This window comes from Rousettus aegyptiacus, unplaced genomic scaffold (genome assembly GCF_014176215.1).
Source record: "Rousettus aegyptiacus isolate mRouAeg1 unplaced genomic scaffold, mRouAeg1.p scaffold_m13_p_4, whole genome shotgun sequence".
In the NCBI taxonomy this organism is placed as follows: Eukaryota; Metazoa; Chordata; class Mammalia; order Chiroptera; family Pteropodidae; genus Rousettus; species Rousettus aegyptiacus.
In genome coordinates this window covers 157160994-157184440 of record NW_023416307.1, presented here as the reverse complement: position 1 = coordinate 157184440, position 23447 = coordinate 157160994, and the positions used below count along the sequence as shown (strand labels likewise).

The following is a 23447-nucleotide window of genomic DNA, read 5'->3' as shown; positions in this document are numbered from 1 at the left end:
ACCAAACTGGAAGCCACGTACCTCTGTGACCTAGTCTCAGAGTGACGAACCAGCACTCTGCCTGTCTCGGTCACACAGACGGACCCTGATACAGTGAGCGGGGAGACTCCACGGGGGCCTGGCTGCCGAGCGGCGGGGGTCCCGGGCGCCGTCTTGGAGACCGGCCACTGTGAGGAGTGACACCTCCCTGTGTTTACCTGTGGCTTCCATTGTAGATAGAGCTACAACACAGGACAATTATTGAGTTATTTTGATTCTTTTACTTCCCAAAGAATTGTTAGGATCGGTCACTGTACCTGAGGAGAGGAGGGGCAGTTACCGCTTTCCCTTCTGTCTGAAACAGCATCAGCTGCTTCTCACTGTCCAGTGGCGGCCGCGGTGGCTTCCACCTGTTGTCACCTCCCCCCCGAGGCCTTTCTTTGTGCACTTTCGCACATGAAGTGGTCACTGTGGGTGTGGTTCCTGAGCTTCCTGCAGGACAGGAGTTCCTGGACCCATGGCCACGCTGGCCGCCGTGGGGGCCCCCGCGTGAGTGCCGTGCCCCGCTGACCGGCCGCCTGGCCAGAGGCCGGTCGTCTGTACCTAGAGCCCTGAAGCGAACCGAGTAGCGGCCTCTGCCCTCTGCTCTGCGGCTCCTCTGTGGGAGCTTCTGGGAGAAGAGCCTCCTCCTTGTGCAGAAAGAGCCAGGCTGCCCGCAGGGACAGCCAGGCAGCCGGTGACCTTTCCTCTCTCCCTCGCCCCATGCTGGGCCTCAGCCGGGAAGCCTGCAACGAGGGAGAAGGGGACCCCCCGCTGTACGTCAACGTGAACATGTTCAGCGGGCAGCTGATGAACACGTGGATCGACTCGCTGCAGGCCTTCTTCCCCGGGCTGCAGGTACCCGCCCCGCGTCGCCGCGCAGAGCTCTTGTGGGAGCCTCAAGGTGTCCAGGCCTCTCGGCTCCTTTGCATCTGGGAGGTTGTAGACAGTATGTCTGGATTGTTCCATGTGGGGAGTTAGTGCCCAGGACATCGGACAGAGCCATAGTAAATAAGCACAGAGCCCGAACAGTGGCCGCGGGTCTTTCGTGGGTGACCCCCCGCCGCCCTCGCTTGGCCTTCTCTTCCTGTTCCTGAGCACAGCTCACCCTTGTCCCATGCCACTCACATCCGCCCACACTGACAGCCAGTCGGGCAGCCGGCCCTCGGTCCGGGTCTCTGCTTTGGGGTTGGTTTTGCCTCCGACCCGGGGGAGTGGGGCGGGTGGAGGGAGAGCCTTCATGTCCCGTCTTGCCACTCTGGGAAAGGCAGCAGCCCGGGGACCCGCGCCTCCTCCGCAGGTCCTCATGGGCGACGTGGAGGACGCCATCTGCCTGCACGCCTTCTACTACGCCATCTGGAAGCGGTACGGGGCGCTCCCCGAGAGGTTCAACTGGCAGCTGCAGGCGCCCGACGTGCTCTTCTACCCGCTGAGGCCGGAGCTGGTGGAGTCGACCTATCTCCTGTACCAGGTGCGGGGGGCGCCTGCTGGGCGGCGGGGGGCGGGGACTGAGGCAGGGTGGCCGCCCGTCCACATTCTCCATGTCAGTGTCACTCACACTTCCACAGGACAGGGACGGCGTCCGCGGTCACGCGACCTTTTTATTTAACTGGACCATTTAGTTAACCTAAGTGTGAAATGAGAGTGGCCTAACAGTTTTGACAAACCCCAAAATCGGGAATTCTGACGGGGTCAGCGGCATGGCTTCGGGCTCTTCCGGAGTTAGCTCGCCCGCCGTCCGCCAGCCCTGCGGGCAGATCCCGCGCCCCGACCTGCCGCCGTGCACGTCGGGTGTTTCCGTCGAGGTTTAGATGTTCAGCGTATGTTTCAAGGGGAGAGATCCAGGCGCGTCTCTCGCTCCGCCATGTCCTGCCGAACTCGCGAACGTTTTTTTACCTGGTGTTCTGTGAACCGAATGTCTTTTCACTACAGGGCTTATGTCTCTCCTTATAGTCAGGGTCGACCTGGTACTCAGTGTTTCCCCAAGTTATTCGACCAAAGAACTCATTTTGGGTGCAGTTCCATGTACTGTGGAACTCGGGTCTGTGTCATAATTATTCAGACAGAAAAACTCTCTTTCTTGATTGTAAAGGAAATCGTCCGGGGTTCACCCGAATGCCTCTTTTTGTTTAATGCTTAAAAAACACAGTGTTCGTCTTTTGTGAAATGACGTTCTAGCCGGAGAGACTGTCACTTTAACTGCGAAGTCTCATCCCCGTAGTCGAGGGCAGATACGGTCCCCTGTGCCTGCCACACGTATCTGCACACTGAGCGTCCTCGTCACCCGGCAGCACGGGCACCCAGCTCCCGAGACCCCGGCTCCGTGCAGCCGGGCAGGTCACGGCAAGGACATCCCGACTTTCTTGAGGTTGGCGCTGGGGTTAGTGCCGCGGCTTAGGTTTATTTAATACTTTTCTAATACTGAATCCTTGTCATTCGCTTCTAGAGGAAAAAGGGAGCAATCCAGCAAAGCTGGTCCCAGTCCTGGTCCCCGTCCTCAGGCCTGCAGCGAGGCCTCGGGGGCTTCAGGCGACATCTGCAGCGAGGAGGCGCTGCCCTCCGGCCACCCCCAAGCACAGCGCAGTCCGGCCGGGCTCGCCCCGGGACCGCGCGCCTGGCACTGCCGAGCCCCGAGCCCCTTCCCCAGCCCCCCCCAGCCTCGTCTGCAGCCAGGGGGCTGATGCCCCTCCTTCCTGTCTCCGCTCCTTTCCTGTGTGCAGCGTCTCCCTCGCGTTGACTCTGTTCTTAGATTCCAGAGAGGCCCCCGCTTCACCACGTGGCCCCTGCCCCCCGCCGCCCCCCGACCCCTGCTCCTTCCACACTCAGCCACCCCCACGCTTGGCTTTCGCTGCAGCAAGTCGGAGTAGGTGTGAATTAAGGACGATCCCCAGCTTTTAAACTCTTTGTGGGGTAAAGTCTCATCTTCCCCGAGAATTTTTTTTTTTTTTTTCGTAACAAAACCATCTAAGAGCAGGTGACAGTAGAGGAAGCTCCCCAAGGACTGAGCTCTTGGGGCGATCAGGCAGGCGGAGGGCCGCCTGCTGTAGGGACTCTGAGTCTTCTGTCCCTGTCCCCCTTTCCTCGCAGTGCTGCGAGGGGCATAGGGGCGAGGTCCTGTTTCTCTGCGCCTGAAGCTGAGGTTCTAGAGAGTTCCAGGGCAAGAGAGAAACTGGATCTGTTCTCAGATGTGGCATGTCCGCAAAGCAGCGCCTCTTTGCCAGTGGCGACAGGCCAGGAGGGCCAGCGCAGGGCCCTGTCCCACTGGAGCAGCCCCCTCGGCACTGGCCCCTCACCCCTGGTAGGGTGTTCTCACACGAAGTGACCAGCGCCTCAGTCCCTCAGTGCTCATGACCCCTCGGGGTCACCCGAACCGGGCCCTACGCCTCCTCTGCCCAGTGACTCAGCTTGCGACTCCCTGGAGTCCCCGTGGGGTGTGTCGGCGGCATGTCCTCCAGGCCCTCGGCACTCACAGTCTCTCGTTCTCTCTAGGCCACCAAGAATCCCTTCTACCTCCACGTGGGAATGGACATTCTGCAGAGTCTGGAAAAGTACACGAGAGTCAAGTCAGTTTGCTAAGTTCCTTCCGTTTTCTGCTGGCCGCTGCGGGTTTCTTTTGTGCTGTTCTGGGGAGATGCTCTCGTTTGCATTTTAATTTATATAGCAGGTCACCGATGTTAATTTTATAGGGAAGTGCTTCCCTTTTGTGTAATAGAACCTGTCCATTATAGTAGGGGTGGCTTTTTATGTTTTCAGTTTTTGTCAGTAAGTTTCCTGCAGGCTGTGCGTGTTCTTTTTAAGTAATTCATTTTCCGCAGGTGTACAAATAACACGTACACTAAAAAGTTTAGAGAGTACAAAAAATGCAGAGGCAGAATACTGCCCCGTGATGTCCCCGCGCAGGGCCGAGCACGATCGCACCAGGTCTGTGTTCTCATAACCTGTTTTATGTATTCATACGTGTGCGTGTAAAAAAAGAGTTTCAATTTCGTGAGCTGCTTTTTTCACCTAGCAGTATATCCTAAGTGTTTTCCTACAAAATATTATTTTAGACTCTCCAAATGATCAGCCCGTTCCATGAATATTAGAGCAAAGCATGCGAATCAGTCCTTCTAAATCCATCACCAGTCATGGTCTTGGTGTCACGTTTTGCTTCAGGCCAGCGCCCCCCAGAGCCCCCACCTCCCTTCACCCCGCGGCCCGCCTGGTGACTCAGCAGCCAGAGCGGGTTTTAATGAAGTTGGAGGTGACTAGGCTGACAAGCGAGCGGCCCTTCAACCCGGCGCGTTTGTGTTCCACGTGGCGTTTGACGGCCTGGGCGGTCACTCCGTGGCGGGAGGGCCGTGCCGTGGTCAGCACGCGGGCGGGGCAGGCCGGGACCGACGGGGACGCTGTGTTGCAGGTGCGGGTACGCCACGCTGCACCACGTCATAGACAAGTCCAAGGAGGACCGGATGGAGAGCTTCTTCCTCAGCGAGACCTGCAAGTACCTGTACCTGGTATGTGTGCCGCGGGGTGGGCCCGGGAGGCGGCCGGGTCCGCGTGGCGCAGGCGTCGGCTCAGCCCCCGTCCAGCGTGCTCTTACCGGGCGCCGCTCTGCGCCGGACGTTGCACTGGCTCCGGACCCCGAGGGGTGGGCCGGGGTAGCCGTGACCCCAGCGTGGCGGGCACGTCATCAACAGATGTCCAGGCACAGGGTGCACGAGGCGGAGACAGTCGGTGGGGGCCCGTGATGGCGTTGTGGCCGAGGTGGCTTCTCTAGGATGGCAGCGGGGTCCGTAGCTCATGTGACCGCGGCCTCGCCCACAGGCCAGCTGGCTCCTTGGCCACACGCGTGTTCTCATGCGTGTGGGGGAGAGATTTTAGACCTGGAGCGAGCCTGAGGGGCCATCGGGTCACTGCTCGTCCCGCAGTGTGCAGAGAAGTCAGGCGACCGGGAGCCCGGCCCTGCTTGCTCACCGTGCGCACGCTGCCCACGCACGTGTGCCTGTCACTGCTGTGCTCAGCTCCGTGCACAAGGGCGTGTCCTCCAGCCACAGAGCAGCGCGGTCTCCTCACGGGACAGCGAGGGGCTAGATCTCGGGCCGAGAGGCACAGATAGCGAGCGGGCTGTGTGGCCTGGGTCAGCAGCCCCCAGGCCGGGCCGGCCGAGTCGGAACCCCAAAGCCTCGTCGGTGGTGGCTCTGCTGCCTCTGAACCTTTGCAAGTGGCCCTGGAGCCAGCGGCCTTGAGAAAGGGCTTGTGAGGGTACAAAACCACATTGTGGAAGCACCAGTCTCATTCCTTAAGATGGCGTTTTGGCTCCGGCGTCACCTTCCACGGAGGACTGAGGAGGCACGTCCTGCACGCAGCGGGCCGCACAGCCCGGCCGGCGGGCGAATGGCTGTCCTGCTGCCGGGTCCCGCTCAGGTCGCAGCAAGGTCGGGGCCTGCGTCATGCCGTGCAGCCCGGTGCTGTGGCAGGTGTTCGCGGGCGTCTGCAGGGCGCGTCCCGAGTGAGTGGACAGCTCCCCGGGGCCTGGCGCTGGAAACGAGCCCACCCCTCTCCCCCCATTTGTGGCGTAAACACAGTTAAGCGCTGCGTCTTATTTTTCCTCATTTGTAAAATACTTGAAGTGACTGTACAATTTCTCTCTGAGATTTCTGAGTGTCCGCTCATTCAGCATTTACTGAATACCTGCCCGCCCCGCCCCCCGCCGCCGCCAGCCCCCCATCCCGGGCTAGGCGTCCTTCCCCATGCGCCCCACGGACCCTCTAATCCCCCCACCCCCACGCCCACCCTTGAGGGAAAGGACAGCCCCGCGCGCTGTCCTCAGAGCCCAGCCCGTGTCCTGCCACAGGGCGGAGCCAGCCGGATGGCGGCCCACGTGCTGGGGTCGCCACAGAGGACGAAACTCGCACCTCCTCCCTCCAGCATTTGGTGGTGAGTGAGGTGCAGGCGGTTCTAGAATCTCAGCACAAGAACCCTGGAGCACATGGGGGTCATCCAGAGGCCTCCCAGGCTGCCCGAGTTGGGGTCTTCATCTTCTGCCTTGCAAATCTCTAGGTCCGGGGAGAACAGGTGGGGTAAATCGGAGAATCTGAGTTTAAGGAAAATTAGTGATTCTGCCTTGCAGCCGAGCTGGGAACCATGGTTATTGATTGACGCCCTTCCACCTGTGTGTCACTGAAGAAGCCTGAGGGCCAAGCACATTCTCCTCGGAGGCGGAGGCCCCGCCCCGTGAGTCAGTCTCCATGCCCTACAATTACCAGTTGTGTCTTTTTCCCTTCCCACCAGCTCTTCGATGAAGAGAATCCAGTGCACAAATCTGGAACCAGATACATGTTTACAACCGAGGGACATGTGGTGTCTGTGGACAAGCAGCTCCGGGAGGCGCCTTGGAGGGAGGAGGTCTTCCCCAACGGGGGCCCGGACAGGAGGCCGCCTGACTTCAAAGCCATCAACTCCAGCTCCAACGTAGGTGGCTCTTTCCAGGGGCGGGTTGCATTTGGGGAAGAGAAAATCTTACTAATTTGACACCCAGAGTTCCTGGCACACTCCGACTGGGTCGTTGAGAAGTTTCACAAAGTGCCGTTTCCGTAGGTGCTGTCGGGGGATAGGGACACCAGGTGAGCAGTGGAACGTGTCACTCGGCTGAAGGGGCCGGCGAGGACAGTGGTCACAGGAGCTGGACAGAGGCACATGGGTGGGGTGGGCAGCCTCCGGGCAGGAGCCCCTGCTCCGAGCTGGCTTTGGTGACGTCATGGGACGGGAGCCAGCAGGGGAAGCGCTCGACCCTCCTCCTCCCCTCTGACCTGCTGAAGCGTCTCCTCAGGCCAGAGCAGAGTGGAGTCGGGCGGAGGGTGGACCCACAGGGCAAACAGGGACGCAGCAGATTCGCCTGCCGCAGGAGCGGGGACCAGCAGTCTTGGGTCACCATGCTTTTCATGAATGTGCCACTGAGACCTTGGGTCCAGGCTTCGTCCATGGTGGACCACACTGCGTCAGCCTGGTGACGGGCAGGGGGCGACCTGGAAACAGGCCCACGGGTCTGGCCGCAGCCACGTGGCATTGCGGGCTGAGTCGATCAGAAGGTTTGGGAGTGAGGCTGAGGAGGAGGGCCTAGTGCCAGCCGAAATGTCACACCTCCTTGCCCCATGATGCACTGGGTGCCACCTCCCTGCTCGGGGAAAACCGCCGTCGCTAGGAGTCCCGCCGTTGCCAGGCGGCCCGACTGCGAGCCGGGACTTCTCCTCGAGCGTCTCCTCGGAGGCCTTCGCCGGCCGTGTGAACTTGAAGGAGGCCGAGCAGAGAGAGGTCCCCAGGCTCCCGCAGGCCCCGGCGTGCCGACAGGCGCACAGAGCGAGGCCAAGGGAGGGAGCCGCAGGGAGAGCTGACGCTCCACACGCCGCCACACGCCAGGCCGGTCTCGGCCCCACGCGTGTGAGCTGACCCCGCGGCCGCCCCGGAGGGCAGGTGCTGCCACGTCCCCGTCCCACAGGGGGAGCCACGAGGCCGAGCCGGGATGGGCCAGGGGGAGGCACTCATGTGACAGACCTGAAGCCGCCGTGCCGGGCACTGGGGACGTGGCCGATGAGAGGGGCCTGGTTCTGGGGAGCCCGGGAGAGTGTCGGGGGCGCAGCCCGCAGCACTGCGGAGAATCGGGCTTCTCAGTGGATCCTGAGGGATGAGCACAGTGTCCTGGGAGGGGGTTGGGGCAGAAGGCAGCAGGTGGGGCGCCCTGTGCCGGCCAAGGACCCCGTTCCAGGTAGCGAGAGAGTGGCCTTCTGGTGCAGGAGGGCTGTGACGGGCGTGTGGGAACCTTCCGGACACCACACTGGGCTCTCGAACTCATTCTCTGAAGAGCAAAAAGGCCTTTAAACGAAAAAAAAGAAAAAATTGCGCTTTCAAGCATTTAGGTTTTAGCTGTGTATGAGAAGAACCGTAAACTCAGAAAAACAACAGTGTTTCCAAACAGCGATAGCATTTTCTGCCGCCGTGGGAGGGCCGAGGACCCTCGGGACGCAGCTGTGGGCCCCGGCCGCTCCCCGTGCGCGGGGACGTCTCGGCCCCCCGCAGGCCCTCTCCCTCACTCGTGAGGGGAGGGCATCAGTGCTCCTCAGCTGGGGTGCCTTCGCTCCTCAAGGGACATCGAACGATGACAGGGGGCAGGGTCATGCCGTGGGAGAGGCCGGGGTGCTCCCAGCCACTCTGCAGGCCCCAGGACAGCCCCAGACGCCCACAGTGCCCGGGCAGAGAGACCCAGGGTTGGGGCATCCGACCGCACTGCCCGTGCGTGAGCACGCGGGGTTTCGATTCAAAAGTCCCATCGTCCCTCGCTTGTCTCTTCCCAGTGCAGTCGCGTTCCTGACGAGAGGAGGTACTCCCTGCCCCTGAAGAGCATCTACATGCGGCAGATCGACCAGATGGTCGGCCTGATCTGACCTGTGCCCGCTGTGGGGCCGCATCCGAACAGGGACCCAACCGCTGAGCCCGGCCGGGTGGAGGAGGACGGGAGCCTGGCCACCCCCGACGCCGTCGGAGTTCCTGCCCGCTCCTCGCCCACACCTGGCAGCACCTGCTTACCGCAGGGTTCCTCTTCTGTTCAATAAAACGCCCGTTTTCCTCAAGGATGCGATTTCAAGTGAGAAGGTCCATGGAGGGTAGCTTCTGTGGCGTGCCGATGTCCCCGAGCGCAGCGGACGGGGCGGCTGCGGCTGGATCTTCTAGCTTCGCACTGTGGACCCCGCCCGAGTCCCCTCCCGCGCCGCCTCTGGCCGGACATGGTGCCGCTACCTCTGCCGGGCTCATGGGGGGAACTGCGGAGGGCCCGAGGCGCACTGGCATTTCCGGCGGTCACATCGTCACCCTTCTCTCTCCTGTGGGATGATCGGGCTCCTACCCGGATATCCAGCCGTGGTGTGGGATCACACGGGGGAAAATCATCCCGGTGTTCATGTGGCTGCCGAGTAATCGTCACAGTGTTTTCAGTTATTTGCTTGTGAATAATAGTGTTATCCAAATTCTAACAGATAATCTCCTAAGCTGTCACCTCGCTGTTTAAAAGCTTACCAGCTAAACCTTTTGGACGTACTTTACATTCACTTTGAACTTACCTGAGGAACTCCGACAGTTCCAGAACCAGGTGCCTTTTAGGGAAAGAAAAATACCTAAGAGTGTCAGAGCTTCCATCTGTTGAATATTTACTAACCGAGGGTCCTCGGTTCTGACCGTGTTCGGTTAGAATTTTGTTTTTGTTTGTTTGTTTGTTTGTTTCCTGTGTCTAGTGCCAATTAACTAAGTCAGGGAGAGAGAAATGACCAGATGGCCTTCGGGCCGCCTCGAGCTGTTCCTCCTTTGTGCAGGCTTTAGATTAGTGCCTTACGTGGTTTCGGTTTGGGCCACTGGATGTCACAGCTGTTGCTATGGTTTTTACCAGGCTCGTTTCGTGTCGCCGCAGGGTGGGACCACAGTGAAAGGTGGATGGGATGGGTATTCGGAAGATTCTGGAAATTTCTTAACCAGTCGTTGCCTTTCAACTCGATGTTCTAAGCAAGCATCGCCAAGGTGGGAGCCGGGCTAAAACGCCTTCTTTCTTCTCTGTAGCTGTTTCGTTCACCAGGACAGGCGTCTGTCTTTGAGCTTGCATGGGGCGCTCATGCGGAGCGGCGGTGGATTCAAACCCCTCACCTGGCTTCTGCGTAACCTCAGAAATTAAAATCAACCCCAATAGAACGGGTAGGAAGCCTCTTAACACCTCCCAACCTCACCTGTCAGGTCACTCACCTGTCACTTCAAATGATATCATTTTAGTGGTTTTAAAACTAGAAATAAGCACAGTCTAAGCCATTTCATTATCAATCAAAAGGGAAACATTCCTTCTTAAAAGTGTTATATGTATATAATTCAGTTCTCTGGGATTTCTAAAGGGATTTTCAGTAATAAATGCGTCACCTCCGTCTTCTGAACATTCATTGTACAAATTGTTTTAAGGTAAAAGAAGTAAATGCTTCCATTTTACCTTTTCTTCGTTTTAGAAGCACTTTATCAACATTGTCTTATCTACTGAACAGAAAGTTTTCTTGGAAAATAGTAAATATTTTTTCATGTTTTCCTTGGCTCAGTCAAACCGAAATGTCCCTTTTTAAACACACGCACATGCACCCGCAGCCGGAGGCGCCCCTTGCCGCTTCTCGGGGAGGGCGAGGGGGGCCGTGCGTGACCGTGGCGGGCGCGGGGCCCGGCGGGCAGGAAGGTGGTCCTCGCGCCCCTTCTCTCGACGCCGTCCTGGCTTCCCTGCCAGCGCTCGTGACGCCCCGACACGCGGCGCCCGCACCCCCTCGTGTCTGGCGTACGTCTGCCGCCCCCTTGGGCCCACGACCTGTGTTCTGTGTCGAGTTGCAAACCCTCTTGACTTCCGGGCCATGGACCTGTCCCGATTGGTGAGTCCCGGGTGCGGGTCACCGCGTGCCGGTCCTGGCCGCTGCGCTTCCGGCTGCGCACCCTGTCTAGGCGCTGCGGGGCCTGGGTGCCCAGCGCCTGTCATCAAAAGGAGGCTCTTGGGGCCAGGTCCAGAACTCGGAATGCCAGCCGCCGGCTGTCCCTCCTGTTCCCTGTCGGGGGTTCGGGCAGGCACCAGAGACCGTCTCTTGCGGGGAGCTCTGGGCAGGGTGGTGTGGCTCCCGCCGCCGCCTCGCGCCCCCCGTGTGGCTGGTGTCAGTCCGCCTTGGCCACCACGGTGAGAAGTGTGTGGCGGAGCCGTCGCAGAGCGCGCCTTCTCGCTGGGCTCGCTGGGCGCGCTGGCGTCTGGGTCCCCGCCAGGTGCGAAGCTGTCACAGGGTGGGCTCCGCAGCGGCAGCTTCGGGACTGAGGAAGTCCCCTTCCTGGAAGACGAGGTGACAAGAAGCCCTGCGAGCTTCCCGCCGCGCCGGCCCCAGCCCTTCTGCCAGACCGGGCTCTGTCCTGAGGCCCGTCCTGAGGCCCACCCCCAAGACACACTGCCCCCCAAGCGCCGCTCGCCTCACCGAGCGATCGCAGACCTCGGTCTGTCGCTTTGGGTTCCGTAGACTTGGCGTTAGGCGTCCCAGTCCTCTCTCTGGAGGGCTCCAAATGTCTTTCTCTTCTGAGGCTTTCCGGTCGCGGCTGGCCGACCGGCAGGGCTGGCCCGTCGCCCTCAGCCGGCGTGGCCGAGCAGGGACTGTAGAAAACACACCTCGACCTTTCTTTTCTCTTCCGCCCCAGACATCAGCTCCACACTCCAGGGCGAGGCCTTCGCGAAAGTGAGGGGCGGGCTGGGCGGCGTGTCTCCAGGATTCGCAGGGCTCAGGGTCATGTCCCCACTTGGATTTGGATGTGAATCTGGTGACACTGTTCTCTACCTGTGGACCTTCCCGACTCATTACCCCTCTCTCCTCCTGAGAGGCAGAGAAACCAGATTTTTTAAAGGTATTTTGTTGCAGCTTTAAATAGCAAAACACAAGCTGCATTTTTATTTATTGTGCACAAGAAAGATAAATCTGTTTTTACAAAAAACATCTAGAGTCGGACACTCTGGAAAAACCTATTGAAATATCCAGAAGCTTCTCTCTCTGTAATGTGCAATATGCTTTGCAACTATAGATGATATTTTATGTTTAATCTATAAATAAGAAATGTATTTAAATTAAAAGAGCTTTTTGTAAAAGGACCAAATGTTCTTTTATAAATGTACTAAGAAATATCTCACACTTTGAAATTTATTAGGATTTTTATGAATAATTTTTATTAAAAGATTTTTTTTCAGTTGTCATTTTGTCTGTCCTTTACGTACCCACGACTACACATGACATGCAGGATAAACAAGGAGGAAAATCTTTAAAGGAAACTGTAAAACTAGGGGAATAAAAACCGATTTTCACAGCCAAGCCCTGAGTAGTCCCACCCCGTTTCTGTCTGTCACCCGGCAAGAGCCCTTTGTAATGCCCTCTGTCCCCTCTCCACCATCTTCCCTGGTTAGCCTCAATCCCAAGGCTGACTCCTCTCGGTTCTGGTCGCCGCGTGTGGGAGTCAGGTGATGTCCGGAGCCTATTCTCTGTCATCCGCAAGGCAGTTCATCGCTGCTAGCCCCTCAGGTGAAGATGGGGTCGACGTGGGGGACACTGGCCCAGGGGGAGCACGGGCCAGGCGGGTTTCCGAGGGACGGTCTCCATGGTGATGGGAGCTCAAGCACATTGCCGATGATGCTGCCCCCACACCATCTTGGTGCCCCAGCTCTGTGTCCCGGGCAACTCCGATGAGCCTTTTCGAAACCGAGTTACAGCAGAGCGAGGGAGAGACCTGGGAGGCCAACAGCGCCTTGCTGTGCCGCAAACACTGGCCGTGGGCCCTCTCTGCCCGGCCTGGCGGGCGTGTCTGAAGCCCGGGGTCGGCCCCGCCTCCCCTCTCCAAGACACCGAGTCCAGTCGGACAGAGGTCGCAGGGCTCCCTCGGTCAGGGACGGTGGTCAGGGTCAGCTGTGGAGCAAGTGAACTGGACAGCCTGTGCTGACACCAGGAGACATCAGGGTTGAGGACACGGACTCGACCCAAATGAAATATAGAGATACAATTGATACTGAAAAATGTAAATAGAAATAAGTGGATGGAAATAGTTTTTGTTATAAATATTACGCATACTAAAATCTGTAGCTATAGATATCTTAATCCTCTAAACTTCTGAGCAATATACCAAAATTATGCAATAATTTATTGCATAAGTCTGCGTCCCAGGCAATTTCAATGCTGAGTCCATTTTTAAGACTTTTAAGGTTCTGTTTGCTGACAGGCTCTCTTTCAATTTTGTTGCCATCAGAATTGGAAACCACCGACCGGCAAAAAAAGATTCATTATTCCGATATTTGAGTCACTTTTGTAATTTCTGGAGTGTATTCCAGAAAGGCCTTCCAAGATTTATCAAATGAACATTCACTGAACTTATTTTTTCATTTAGAGGCGCCTTGTATCATCTGAAATACTCGGAAAGTGCTGGGAATTTAAAAACTGCTAACTTCAATGTATCTCTGATAATACAGTAAAAAAAACTAAGTGCCTTCATCTTGTCACCTTCCTTCAATGTGTTTGCACCAGACTCAGGAGCTGCAGACTTACCTCGTTCAGTTTAGAGACGATCCGCCCTGGAGCTGAGCTGGAGAAGCCGGTCCTTGTTCGAGCTAACCAACCCTGTCAGCTTATTGCTGGCGGGAGAGTTCTACCTTCATCTTCCAGTCCCCATAACCGTGTTAATACCTGTCACTGCGGTGACCACCATCCCTTCCGAACCCCAGTACAGAGGAACGCGGCCGCCAGCTTGCTGTAGGGCGCCGCAGGAATGCAACGAGGTGCTTCCTCGTTCCCATGTCTTCACGGGGACGCCACCTCCTTGCCGGGCATTGTTTGCCCACCATGGGGCAGGGGCGAGGCCGGTTATTCCACGGAAAATATGACACATCGACCCTTCAGTGCCTCAGAGGTGTTGATACGCGAGGGCTGTGCACCCAGAATAGTGGGGTCCTGATAAAGTGGCAGAGGGGCTGCACTGGTGAGAACGGGCAGGTGTCAGGTCACACCTCGGGCGACAGCACTAACGTGCCCTCACGGGAGGGCTTCAGTCTGAAAGGCGCTGTCCACTTCTCCATGTCTCGTAGGAGTCGATCCGGGATGTGGAGGGCCCTCTTTGAGAAAAGGGATATAAAAGTGTGAAGGCAATTTTAAAAGTGCGAAAGTGAGTACGTATTTAGCATTTTAAAAAATCAGCAAATCACAAATATTAAAAAGCTGACAAATGCCCCAGTAACAACACAAAATTTATAAAAATTACAATGACTTGATTCGCCGTTTTCCTACATTTTCTGATACATTCACTTCGATTCCTCTCTGCATTTATATTAATAGATGTGCATGCCGTGGCTCACATTCCTACGCTCCTTCCCTAACATGCTCTCAACCCTCGGGTTGCGGAACTTCAGCTTCCTGGCAGCTAGAGCAAAAAGGGAAAGTAGTTGAGGTTTTGGCCTCTCGTTGTCCAGCCATGCCAAGACTACTGCTTCTTCAGTAGAAGACAAGTGGTTCTGAGCCAGGAGAGTTTTATGCGCATTTATATAAGGGACATTCCGCTAAATTTCTGATTGCAATTTTTTAAAAGAACTATTAAGATAGCAATAGCCAGCATTTATATTGCTTAAATTTTGAGTCTGGAACACAGCAAGCTTTTCCCGTGTGTTGTCTCATGAACCCTTAGACTAAGCCAATGAGGGAGGTTTGTTCATTACTCCTATTCCGCACACGAGGAAACGGTTTCAGAGAAGTGTGGCGTCGACCCCAGGTCACCCAGCCCGGAGGTGACGGAGCAGGATTTGAACACGGAACATCTGGCTGCAGCCCCAGATCTTAACCACAAGCCGTGTCTGACATGCAGCATGTGGACCCGTTTCTAATATTGGCTCTCTGTTAATTAATATTGAAAAGTGATTTATAGTCTTTTCGAGGAGCTTATAAAAATCTTCAAATAAAATGCAGTGATTGAATTTAAAAGACAGATTTTTGAGAAAAAAAAAAAACTCATCGCTCTGGTAAAGATTTTCTAGGGGTGGAAATGAGAACCCTGTGCGCTTGGCAGATCACACCCCGAACCCCCCCGAACCTCAGCCAGGCCTGTTTCACAAGACCCAGGAGGCCCTAGAAGCCCTGAGATGGCCGCTCGCTCTACTCTCTTCACTAGTAGCGTTGTTTTTATTTGTTGGGGTTTTAAGGTGGTCTGTATTTCCCCAAAAAAATTGGCCTCAGCCTCAACCACCAATCTTGGTTGCCTGTTTTTCCTCAGTGGGAGAGGGTTTTTCAAAGTTTTAAGGTATGGTTCGAACTACCCAAAGAACTTGCTCAGCAATGTGTGAGCATGGTTTGGGGAGCAGGGGCAGGAGGGAGGTACAGAAGCGTGAGCTTCGGCCACGCGGGCGCCCAAGGAGAAGCGACATATTTACACGAAGGGAGGATCGCCGTCGGAAATGCAGGAACTCAAGACTCAGCCGCTTGTTCGTAAACTGGAAATTACTGCACACCTGAGAGTTTGGCAAAAACCCATGATACAAGGGCTGGTAAGGATGGGAGTGACGAGGCCCCCCCGCTCCCCCCCCCCCGCCGGTGGGAACACAAACGTGCGAAGATGCCGTAGGGGACAGTTTGGCCTCACCCAGCAAAGCTGAATGTGCACGTGCCCCGCGACCCAGCAGCCCGTGGCCCGCACCCCTCAGGGCTGCGGGGAGTCATGCGATGGGGTGGCCCCGGCAATTCCGACCCTAAGCCGAGTCATCCTGAGCAGGGATCCCCACGCCAGGGACCACGGTCCAGATCCGGCCTGCCGACCGCCGTGTTTTGTCCAGTGGTAGTGCCGGAGCACAGGCACGCCCGTTCACGTCCCCCGGGGCCAGGCCGCTGTCCCAGCACGAGGCCAGAGCCGAACGGTCGCGAGAGAGGCCGTCTAGTTCGTAAGCTCTGACTGAATATTTCTCATCTGGCCATTTCTGGAAAACGTCGGCCGACGGCTGGTCTAGGGGGTCCATTGCACATGGGATCAGTTGACGTAGGAGGCTGTTCGTGGCAGCATGGTTTGCCAAAGTGAAAAATTGGAAAACTACCCAAAAGTCCATCAAAAGGGGTCAGTTTGCCCAATGGGAGGTTATAGAGCAGAGAAGCAAGCCACGGTGGTTCCATTTAGATACAGTGTAACGGCGAACGGAACAGAATGCATTGCTTAGAGATAAACACAGGTGGAAAGCCAGGAAGAAAAACGAGGACGCGATTATCGTAAAAGGTAGCCCGGGTGCTCACTTTATTCTTACCCTTTGTACAGTTTTGGATGGTCCACGTGTTTCAGACGCTCTTCAGTGAGTAGGTCACATTCCATAATAAGTGATTTTTCAACCTTGTACGTGAAACCAGTTTCCCAAGTGGTGAACTTTAAGTCGTAATTCAGTTCATTCTGGTACAGTGCGAAAAATGGCAAAATGGCCATTAAAACAGGGGGACGTAAACCCGCGCCTTCTGGAGGGCCCCTCCCGCGCACCAGGTCCCGCCACACCCCTGCCAGCCTTGGTCTTTGCGGCCTTACGTGGACGCAGGCCTGGACGGGGCGTCCGCGGGCAGGCTGCCCACCTTTGGGCGTCCATGTCTTTAAGGAGCCTGGCCCTGCTCTGAAGGTGGGATTGGGGGTGACAGCGGCGTGCCCCACCCAGCGCCACGCAACTCCCTAGAACCCCGAGTGTCTCCGGATTCAGACTTCCCTGGGGGGCGGAGGAAGGAGCCCAGAGGAGGAAAGCTGGCGGCTAAGGGAGGAGTGAGACCTTTCGTGGCCCCAGGGGACAGATCCCCGGCAGAGCCCTTTCCAGAACCACCCACTCTGCGAACCGGCCGCCTCCCAGCAGCGGGTTTCAGAGGCCGGGCGGTCCAGGCCCCGTCGTGGCTGTACGTGCCGTTTACCTCCACAAGAGCTCACTATTGCTCCACTTCCTCTCACGCAGCCTTTGAAAGTCGAGCTCTGACGGCCCGTGGGCCGGAGGACAGCAGCGTCGTCGTCGCCATGTGCAGCAGAGGCCGGTCCCGCGGCCCTCGGAGCCGCGTGTCGAATGCACTGCAATGTCGGCGGTGGTGACGACGGCGCTGATGGCACCGGGCGTCTCCGCAGGGTCTGCCCTCCAAGATCGAGCGCTCGCACGCTCGCTTTTCCGTCAAGACCCACGATGCCGCGTGTCCCGGCATGCTCGCGTTCCAGGGAGGGAGTCTAGGGAACGCCTCGGGCCGTGCCGCCGTGGGTGCTGACGACCCGAACACGGGGCGAGGACGGCCGGGTAGACCTGTCCTTCCAGACGCGTGCCAGGCCTTCCTCAGCGTTCAGTGGGTGGTTCACTTTGCACCTCGTGAAGCTGCTGTCGTCTGGACGTGAAATCGGGCAGGCGCGGACAAAGCCCTGGAGGGGGCCGGGCGCCCCCCAGGTGACGGCTTCCTCAGGCTCTCCTTCCTCACGGGCGCCCCCACGAGCCTCCGCTCTGGATGTCAGAGCGTCTGGGTCCCCATGGAGCCTTCCCTTCCGCTCGTCTCCATCCTGCCCTCGGTTTCTGACCTCCGCGTGGGCAGAGGCAGGCGGCATCCGGAGTGAGCACTGGGGGGTCTGAACCGGACGCTGTTCCCTACTGGCTGGGCGAGTTAGCAAACCTCTCTGAGGCTCGCCGTCCTCACACGTGAGATGGGCCAATCACACCATCTCGTGGGGGTGGGCGGGGACACAGACAGCCCCATACGAAGGGCCTGGCTGCGGACGGCGGGTCCGCCTGCAACTCCTCCTCCCTCCGCCTCCAGCTCAGCTGCCCGGCGAGGCCCGCCCCTCGTAACAAACTTCTTTCTGCATCTTTTTTCACAAAAAGAGTGCCCTGGCGTGATTGCTGACCGACTGCCGGCTGGCCTGAGTCGCTCTCTCCAGGGAGTCACGAGGCGGTGGTCAGAGGGCCCGTTCGTGGACCGTGTCCTCGGGCATCTGTTGGGCAGCAGCACCACGTCCTGCAGCTCGAAGCGTATTGTCAGGGGCGGGTTCAGTAAGCTCCGCAGGTCGGGCTGGGCGGACCCTCCTCTGGACACCTGGGCATTCAGCCGCTGCCCGCCCGCACTCTTAGAACACGCTGTCCTTGCCTGCAGGGAAGCTCCACTCTCACATGTGCTTGGTGGCACCTGGGGACTTGTTCCAAATGCAAATTTATGGGCTGACCAGGATTTCCTGAAAGGGAAACTCTAGAGGCAGGCCGCAGTCAGGCCTGTCACCAGCCCCGGGGGACAGGTGCTAGAGCCCACATGGGTCCTGCGGTGGGTGGGTGGGGGGGTGCTCATCCAACACCCCAGGAGCGGGCAGGCACCAGGCCAGCCGCGGATCTCTTACCCTCGCCCTCACAGGCCCGACGGCTGCACCACCACTGCTTATGGCAGAGAGGCAGGCTCGCGGTTCTGACTGATTTACTCTTTAATTGGACAAACGCCCAGCAGCTCTCCCTGCTGGGCGCTCCTCTGGGCACGGGGTCATGGTGACAAGGCTGTCCCTTCTCAGCGGTAACTGTGTTTGAGCTGTAATGTCGAAGCACGGCGCGCGTGTGGGAAAAGCGGGCTGGGGGCGGAATGTCGAGGGGAAGGGGGCCCGTTTGTGTTCACCTGGGTGATCGAGAGGAAACATCTGGGCATCTGCGTTTTGCCCTTTCGTCCTCGTTTTGGGAAGAGCACGTCGATCGCCACCCGCCCCAGTCAGTCCGGACGTCCCACCGTCCTGACCCCCAGTTTCGGGGGCAGGCCCGTGACCCGGGGCCGGCCAGTCAGAGCCCTCGTCTCTCCGTCCCCCCGAGCGCGCGTCAGCCATGGGCTCTGAGCCGCCCAAAGGAGACTCAGCCCCGAGATTTTCTCAGAAACCGCTGGAGAGAAAGAAATGAAAACCCGTTTTTAGTAACTGCCGAAGTTATCAGGCGGTGAGGATTCTAGGCGTGGGGTGTTCGGGGGGTGGGGGGCCGCCGTGAGGGAGGAGCTTTGCTGAGAAACGAAGCCCCCCACATCCCCCCAGAGGAAGTGGAGGAGAGGGGAGTCCTGATCACAGGCCCCGCGTGCTGAGCATCTGCTCAGGGACTTTTCCCTTCGGTCAGCCAACGCTTACCTCTTCCGGCTGGAACCTGTCTCAGCCCCTGGAAACTCACGGGGTCACGACGCTAAACTAGGTTCAGAGAAGCGGGTCGCACTCCGGGCTCTGCCACTTCCGGGCTGAGGCATCACCCCCTGTGTTCAAAGAGCGGGTGAGGGGGCGGCAGACAGCGGTCGGCTCTTTACCTCCGCTTCCCGCGTTTGTGTTTTGTGTTTCAGACACTTGTGACTGTGTTGCGGGGAGGGGGGGCGTCTATCGTCACCTCTACCCTGACGGTCCGCACGGTACAGTGCTCTGCCCCCACCTCAAAGAAGCACAAGTGTCCTTTTTTTCCCCTTTACTCAAGAAAGTGGAATTACATCGAATTCACAGCATTGCGAGTTCTTGTCTCCGGTTATACCGGTTCCTGCTGCGGCCGGGGAGCCCTGAAAGGTCCCCATGGGGGGTTTTCTCTGCCTAACCCACATTGTAGTAGATGCAAAGCTTGCTCTCGTCTCCTGATTATGAAGAAAAAAACAGTCATTACGGGGCTGGCTTGCACTGCATGCGGTTTTTAGACATCTATCAATTTCGAAACAGACTTCCATGAAAAGTCCTCTCTCCATTCAGCCCAGACAGCTAAGTGATTTGGTTTTAACAACATGCAAATCGGGCGGAGGCGAGTAACTGGCCAGACCCCAAGGGGCGGGGCCGTTTCCTCCGCCAAGAACGGTCACCCCAGATGGCCTGCCAAGTGGGGGCGGGGGGGGGGGGGCAGGGTAGGGGCTCTGGAAAAGCGCTCTGGGCTGACCCGCCACCAGACCGGGACTCTGTCCACGTGACTATTTCCACGTCTCGGCCACCAGAGGAGCAGTTCGGGTCTGCTCCGTTACCGCTGTAGTTAGCGTCCACGTGGGACAGTTTCTCAACTTTTATTCCATTTTTGCCCCCCAAAGGACCTTTTTTGACTTTTTTCTAAACTCCGAGCCCTCGCCATGGAATTTTACTACCGTAGTTAGACTATATACCTGTTTATGTACTACGTGTAGATCTGTGCTTTGCACGTTAAGACTCATAGGATGCCTCCGAGAGCCATTTTGCCCTCGGTGAAATTATCCCCATTAAGGAGGCATGATCTAGCGCTTAGTCTGTATGCACCGGGCTCTCTTCTGAGCGGCTGCTTACCTTAGCTAATTTAATCCTCACGATGACCCTAAAAGGGATCCCCACTTCAGAACTGGGGCACTGAAGCACAGAGAATTGGTCGTTCAAGGTCACAGAGCAGTAGGTTCAAGTCTCAAGTTAACCAAACTGCAAAGGTTAGCGGAATAGTTCCTACGCAGGACCTCCCTCACTTCTGCACCAAATACAAGAGGTTTAGGCCAACTAAAAAGTTAGAGGAGCAGCCCCCTCCCCAGACCATCCCCGGGTTCGGTCATTTGCTGGGACTCACAGAACTCGCTACAAGCTAAATATGTTCATGGCCATAGTTTATCACAGGGAAAGGATACAGGTTAATCAGCCAAAGGAAGAGGTGCATAGGGCAGAGTCTGGAAGAGTTTCAAACGCGAAGCATCCCCAGTGGGTATATTACCCGATATCCCCCCCGCCGCCCGGCATTGACCTGTGACAACAGGCACGGAGTCCTGCCAATCAGGGAATGCCAACGCAAGCTTTGGAGTCCAGCTTTGTTTTATCGTTTCCTTTGACTGGGGCTTCATTATGTAGGCATGGTCTATGGCTCGACCGATGGCCCATGGGCTGAACTCAGTCTCCAGGTCAACTGACATAGCACAGCCCAAAGCCTCTGCCCTGAATCGCATAGTTGGTCTGTCAGGTATGGCCAGTCCCCATCTCGAGATCCACCCTAAACAAAGATTCCTATCGGGTATAACATTACTCAGAAGTCAAGGACAAAGTCTAGAGCTGTCTGGGCAAAGGCAAATTCTTTACTGCCCAGCGGTGGGGCTGGGATTTAAAGATGCGGTTTGAACCCTGGGGAAGAGGGAGGACCTACCATTCGAGTGTCGAACCTTATAATCATGACAACGTTGTGAGGGGACAGGCGTGTACGAGTGAACTGGGTGTGGCGGGCTGACTAACACCTCGATCCCTGTGAATGTTACTTTATAGGCAAAATAGACTTTGTGGATGTGATGAAGTTAGGGACTTCGCGATGGGGAGTGTGTCGAGTGTCCAGGTGGCCCCCGAATGTAATCACAGTGTCCTTGTAAGGAGGGAGGCAGAAAGGAGCAGGCGATTCGAGCAGAGATTAGAGTGATGAAGTCCGAAGACGAGGAGCTCAGAGTCACCGGCAGCCGCGGGGACCTGCAGGAGGCAGGGACACAACTTCTCCTCCCCGAGCACCCAGAGGCCCCTGCCCTGCTGGCTTCTTGACGTTAGCCCCGTGTGACCGATTCTGGACTTCCGGCTCCAGAACTTGCAGAGAACAGGTGCGTGTTGTTTTAAGCCACCAGGCTGGTGGTGATTCCTTGCAGCAGCCGTAGGCTGAGACACAGAGGAGCCGAATGTTCGCCTGAGGCCCTGGGGCCACCAAGCGCTGCTCTAGAACTTTAGCAGAGACCTCCCGGCTCCTGGGAGGCTCGCAGTTGGCCCTCACCCCTGCGCCGAGGCCAACTACTGCTCGTTGATCTTGCTTCTTCTCTTTTCTGGGGGCAAGGGTCAGAACCCTTGGTCAACATGATGTTCTCGGTGGCCACAACTGCAGCGGCCAGGGGTGGCGGGGGAGCCATTCCTTAACCGGCCTCCCGGACTCGTGAGGACAGCAGCCTGATCCTGAGCAGGTCGCCTCCATCTCTTTTCATGCCTGAGTTTGTGACGCCAAACTACTTAAACACCAGTACTGTCACAGGCCCCTCACCAGCCCATGGCTGGGAGATTCGGCTCTCACCGACTGTGGTCCCGCGTTCCTGCACTTGGCACTTGACCTCCTGCCTCTTTTGTCACGATTGTAGGTCGGTCCCACCAGAAGCAGAGCTTGAGGCAGGGGCTTATATACGAGTGGAATGAGGCCCCAGCCGCTGGCCCTGCCCCGCCTCCACCACATCCCGGGCTCTGAGGCTGAGCGGGACCGGGCTCGAAGCCCAACCTGCCAGGAGGTTCCCTCCTCTGCTTAAACCGTCGTCGAGGTGTGAGACACCGGTGGAGGGGACGTGGCACACTGCCCAGCGGGACTCCTCATCCTTTGCCCGTTCCAACCTCTTAAGGAAACTGAGGTTCTTGGGGACAGTCAGTACCATGTGACCTTGATCATATCACTTCACCTCTCTGAACCTCAAATGCTTCGTCTGAAAGATGGAGACGGCTAACAGCAACCTCACGGGGCCGTCGTGAGGGCTAAGTGCCCCACACATAGTCCGTGCGCAACACGGACCTTCATGGTTCATCCATCCACATGGCCATTTGGCAAATACTACCGAACACTGACTAATGCTGGGCTCTGTTCTAGGTGTTGGGGATGCAGCAGGGGCAAAAACGTAACTCCTGCTGGAAGACAATAAACAGACAGGCAGGTAGGTATACGTATCAGGTAGCCATAGAAACAAAGGCAGTGATGCAGGGAGCGGTCAGCCGGGCAGCTGGGCATCCTTCGCAGTTACGGTAGTCACAGTTCATCCACGGACGGACATTGCAACAGGGAACAGAACCTTATTATTTTTTCACAAATCTGTTTCCTTGGCTACTTCCTGTTTCCAAGAGGTCAAGGCTCTTATGGGTCTGTGGAATTGCCAAGTACCTGTGGAGGCGGCCAGGTCTGAGAGCTGATGGGACCGGTGGCTCCGAGTTGCTGGCCCCATCTAGGGTGTGGTAGGGCTCAGGGTTGGGGTGCAGGGGTCATGCCTATGAGCTGTTCTTCCAAGGTCAGGCTACAGGGCTACGCCCGGCTTTTATGTTCCACTCTGAGTGCTGGGGTGGACATGGTGTGCGCACCACACAGGAAGACAAACAATCCTTCCACTGTGTGTGCCAGACACTCAGGAGAGAAAGGGCCCAGGGCCCGGGGCCCACAGAGGAGGGCTAGGTGCTGCCTCAACAGGGTGCAGTAGTGCAACAGTGAGCAGGGAGCTCAAGCCAGGGCCAGAAACCAGAGAGGCACACGCTCCATCGGCAGCTCTCCGCGACTCCAAACCCCTCCTTCCCGATCTTCCCCGCCGACTCCCTGGGACAGGCTCTGGCTGCACCGATGGAGGGCCTGGCTCATCCCTGATGTAATCAAAGGTCCTGGCGGCCACGCCGCGTTGACTGGCTGGGAGCAGCAGGTCTGATGTCAGCAAAGGCGGGGCTGGCGGGTGCGGATCCGGTTCCTCGGAGCCGGGAGGAGCCTCAGACTCCCCAAGCTCTGGCTCTCCTTCAGCCCCTGGGCCTTTGCACACGCAGTTCCCTCTCGGAAAACGTCCCGCCGCTCTGCCGGGCTGATCCCCAGGTCTCCACTCCGATTTCGCCTCCTCCGAGCCGCGCCCCACACTCCGCTGGCTGACAGCCTGGCAGGTCGGCCTGGGCTCCCAGCGTCAGGCGCTCAGGAAACGTCTCCCGGCGAGGGATGCCGCACAAACGCACGCGCGCCCATCCACACGCGGACCCCTCTGCGGGCATGAACGGGAGCCCGCGCGCGCCCCGCCACCCTGCGTCCGAACCCACCTGGCCGGGGGCGCGCAGACTCTCGCTCGCGCACGCACGGACCCACCCCGGCCACACACCACTCGGATCCGGTCGCACAGACGGACACACGCGCGCGGTCACCCACGCACGCCCCGCCACACGCACGCCACCAGCCCCGC

General features: G+C 57.7%; 1 protein-coding gene and 1 long non-coding RNA gene across 5 annotated transcripts in view; one reads left to right on the top strand and one right to left on the bottom strand.

The window, feature by feature from the left end:
• Positions 1–11773, top strand: part of EDEM1 (ER degradation enhancing alpha-mannosidase like protein 1) — a 23047-nt gene extending 11274 nt beyond the window's left edge. The window contains exons 7-12 of the mRNA XM_016133154.2: positions 756–876; positions 1319–1489; positions 3508–3581; positions 4418–4514; positions 6292–6471; positions 8349–11773. Of these exons, the coding sequence (XP_015988640.2) occupies positions 756–876; positions 1319–1489; positions 3508–3581; positions 4418–4514; positions 6292–6471; positions 8349–8438 (733 nt within the window). The 3' untranslated portion in view covers positions 8439–11773. The remainder of the gene's footprint in view (positions 1–755; positions 877–1318; positions 1490–3507; positions 3582–4417; positions 4515–6291; positions 6472–8348) is intronic.
• Positions 11733–23447, bottom strand: LOC107504167. Of its 4 annotated transcripts, none has more exons than XR_004950363.1 (4): positions 20666–23447; positions 15845–18803; positions 13119–13681; positions 11733–12309 (listed from the first exon to the last, which is right to left on the bottom strand). It is a non-coding gene; the product is annotated as an uncharacterized LOC107504167 (long non-coding RNA). The 4 variants fall into 4 exon arrangements; XR_004950361.1 differs by having other exon boundaries at positions 11733–13681; positions 15845–15984; positions 16482–18803; XR_004950362.1 differs by having other exon boundaries at positions 11733–13681; positions 15845–18448; positions 18685–18803.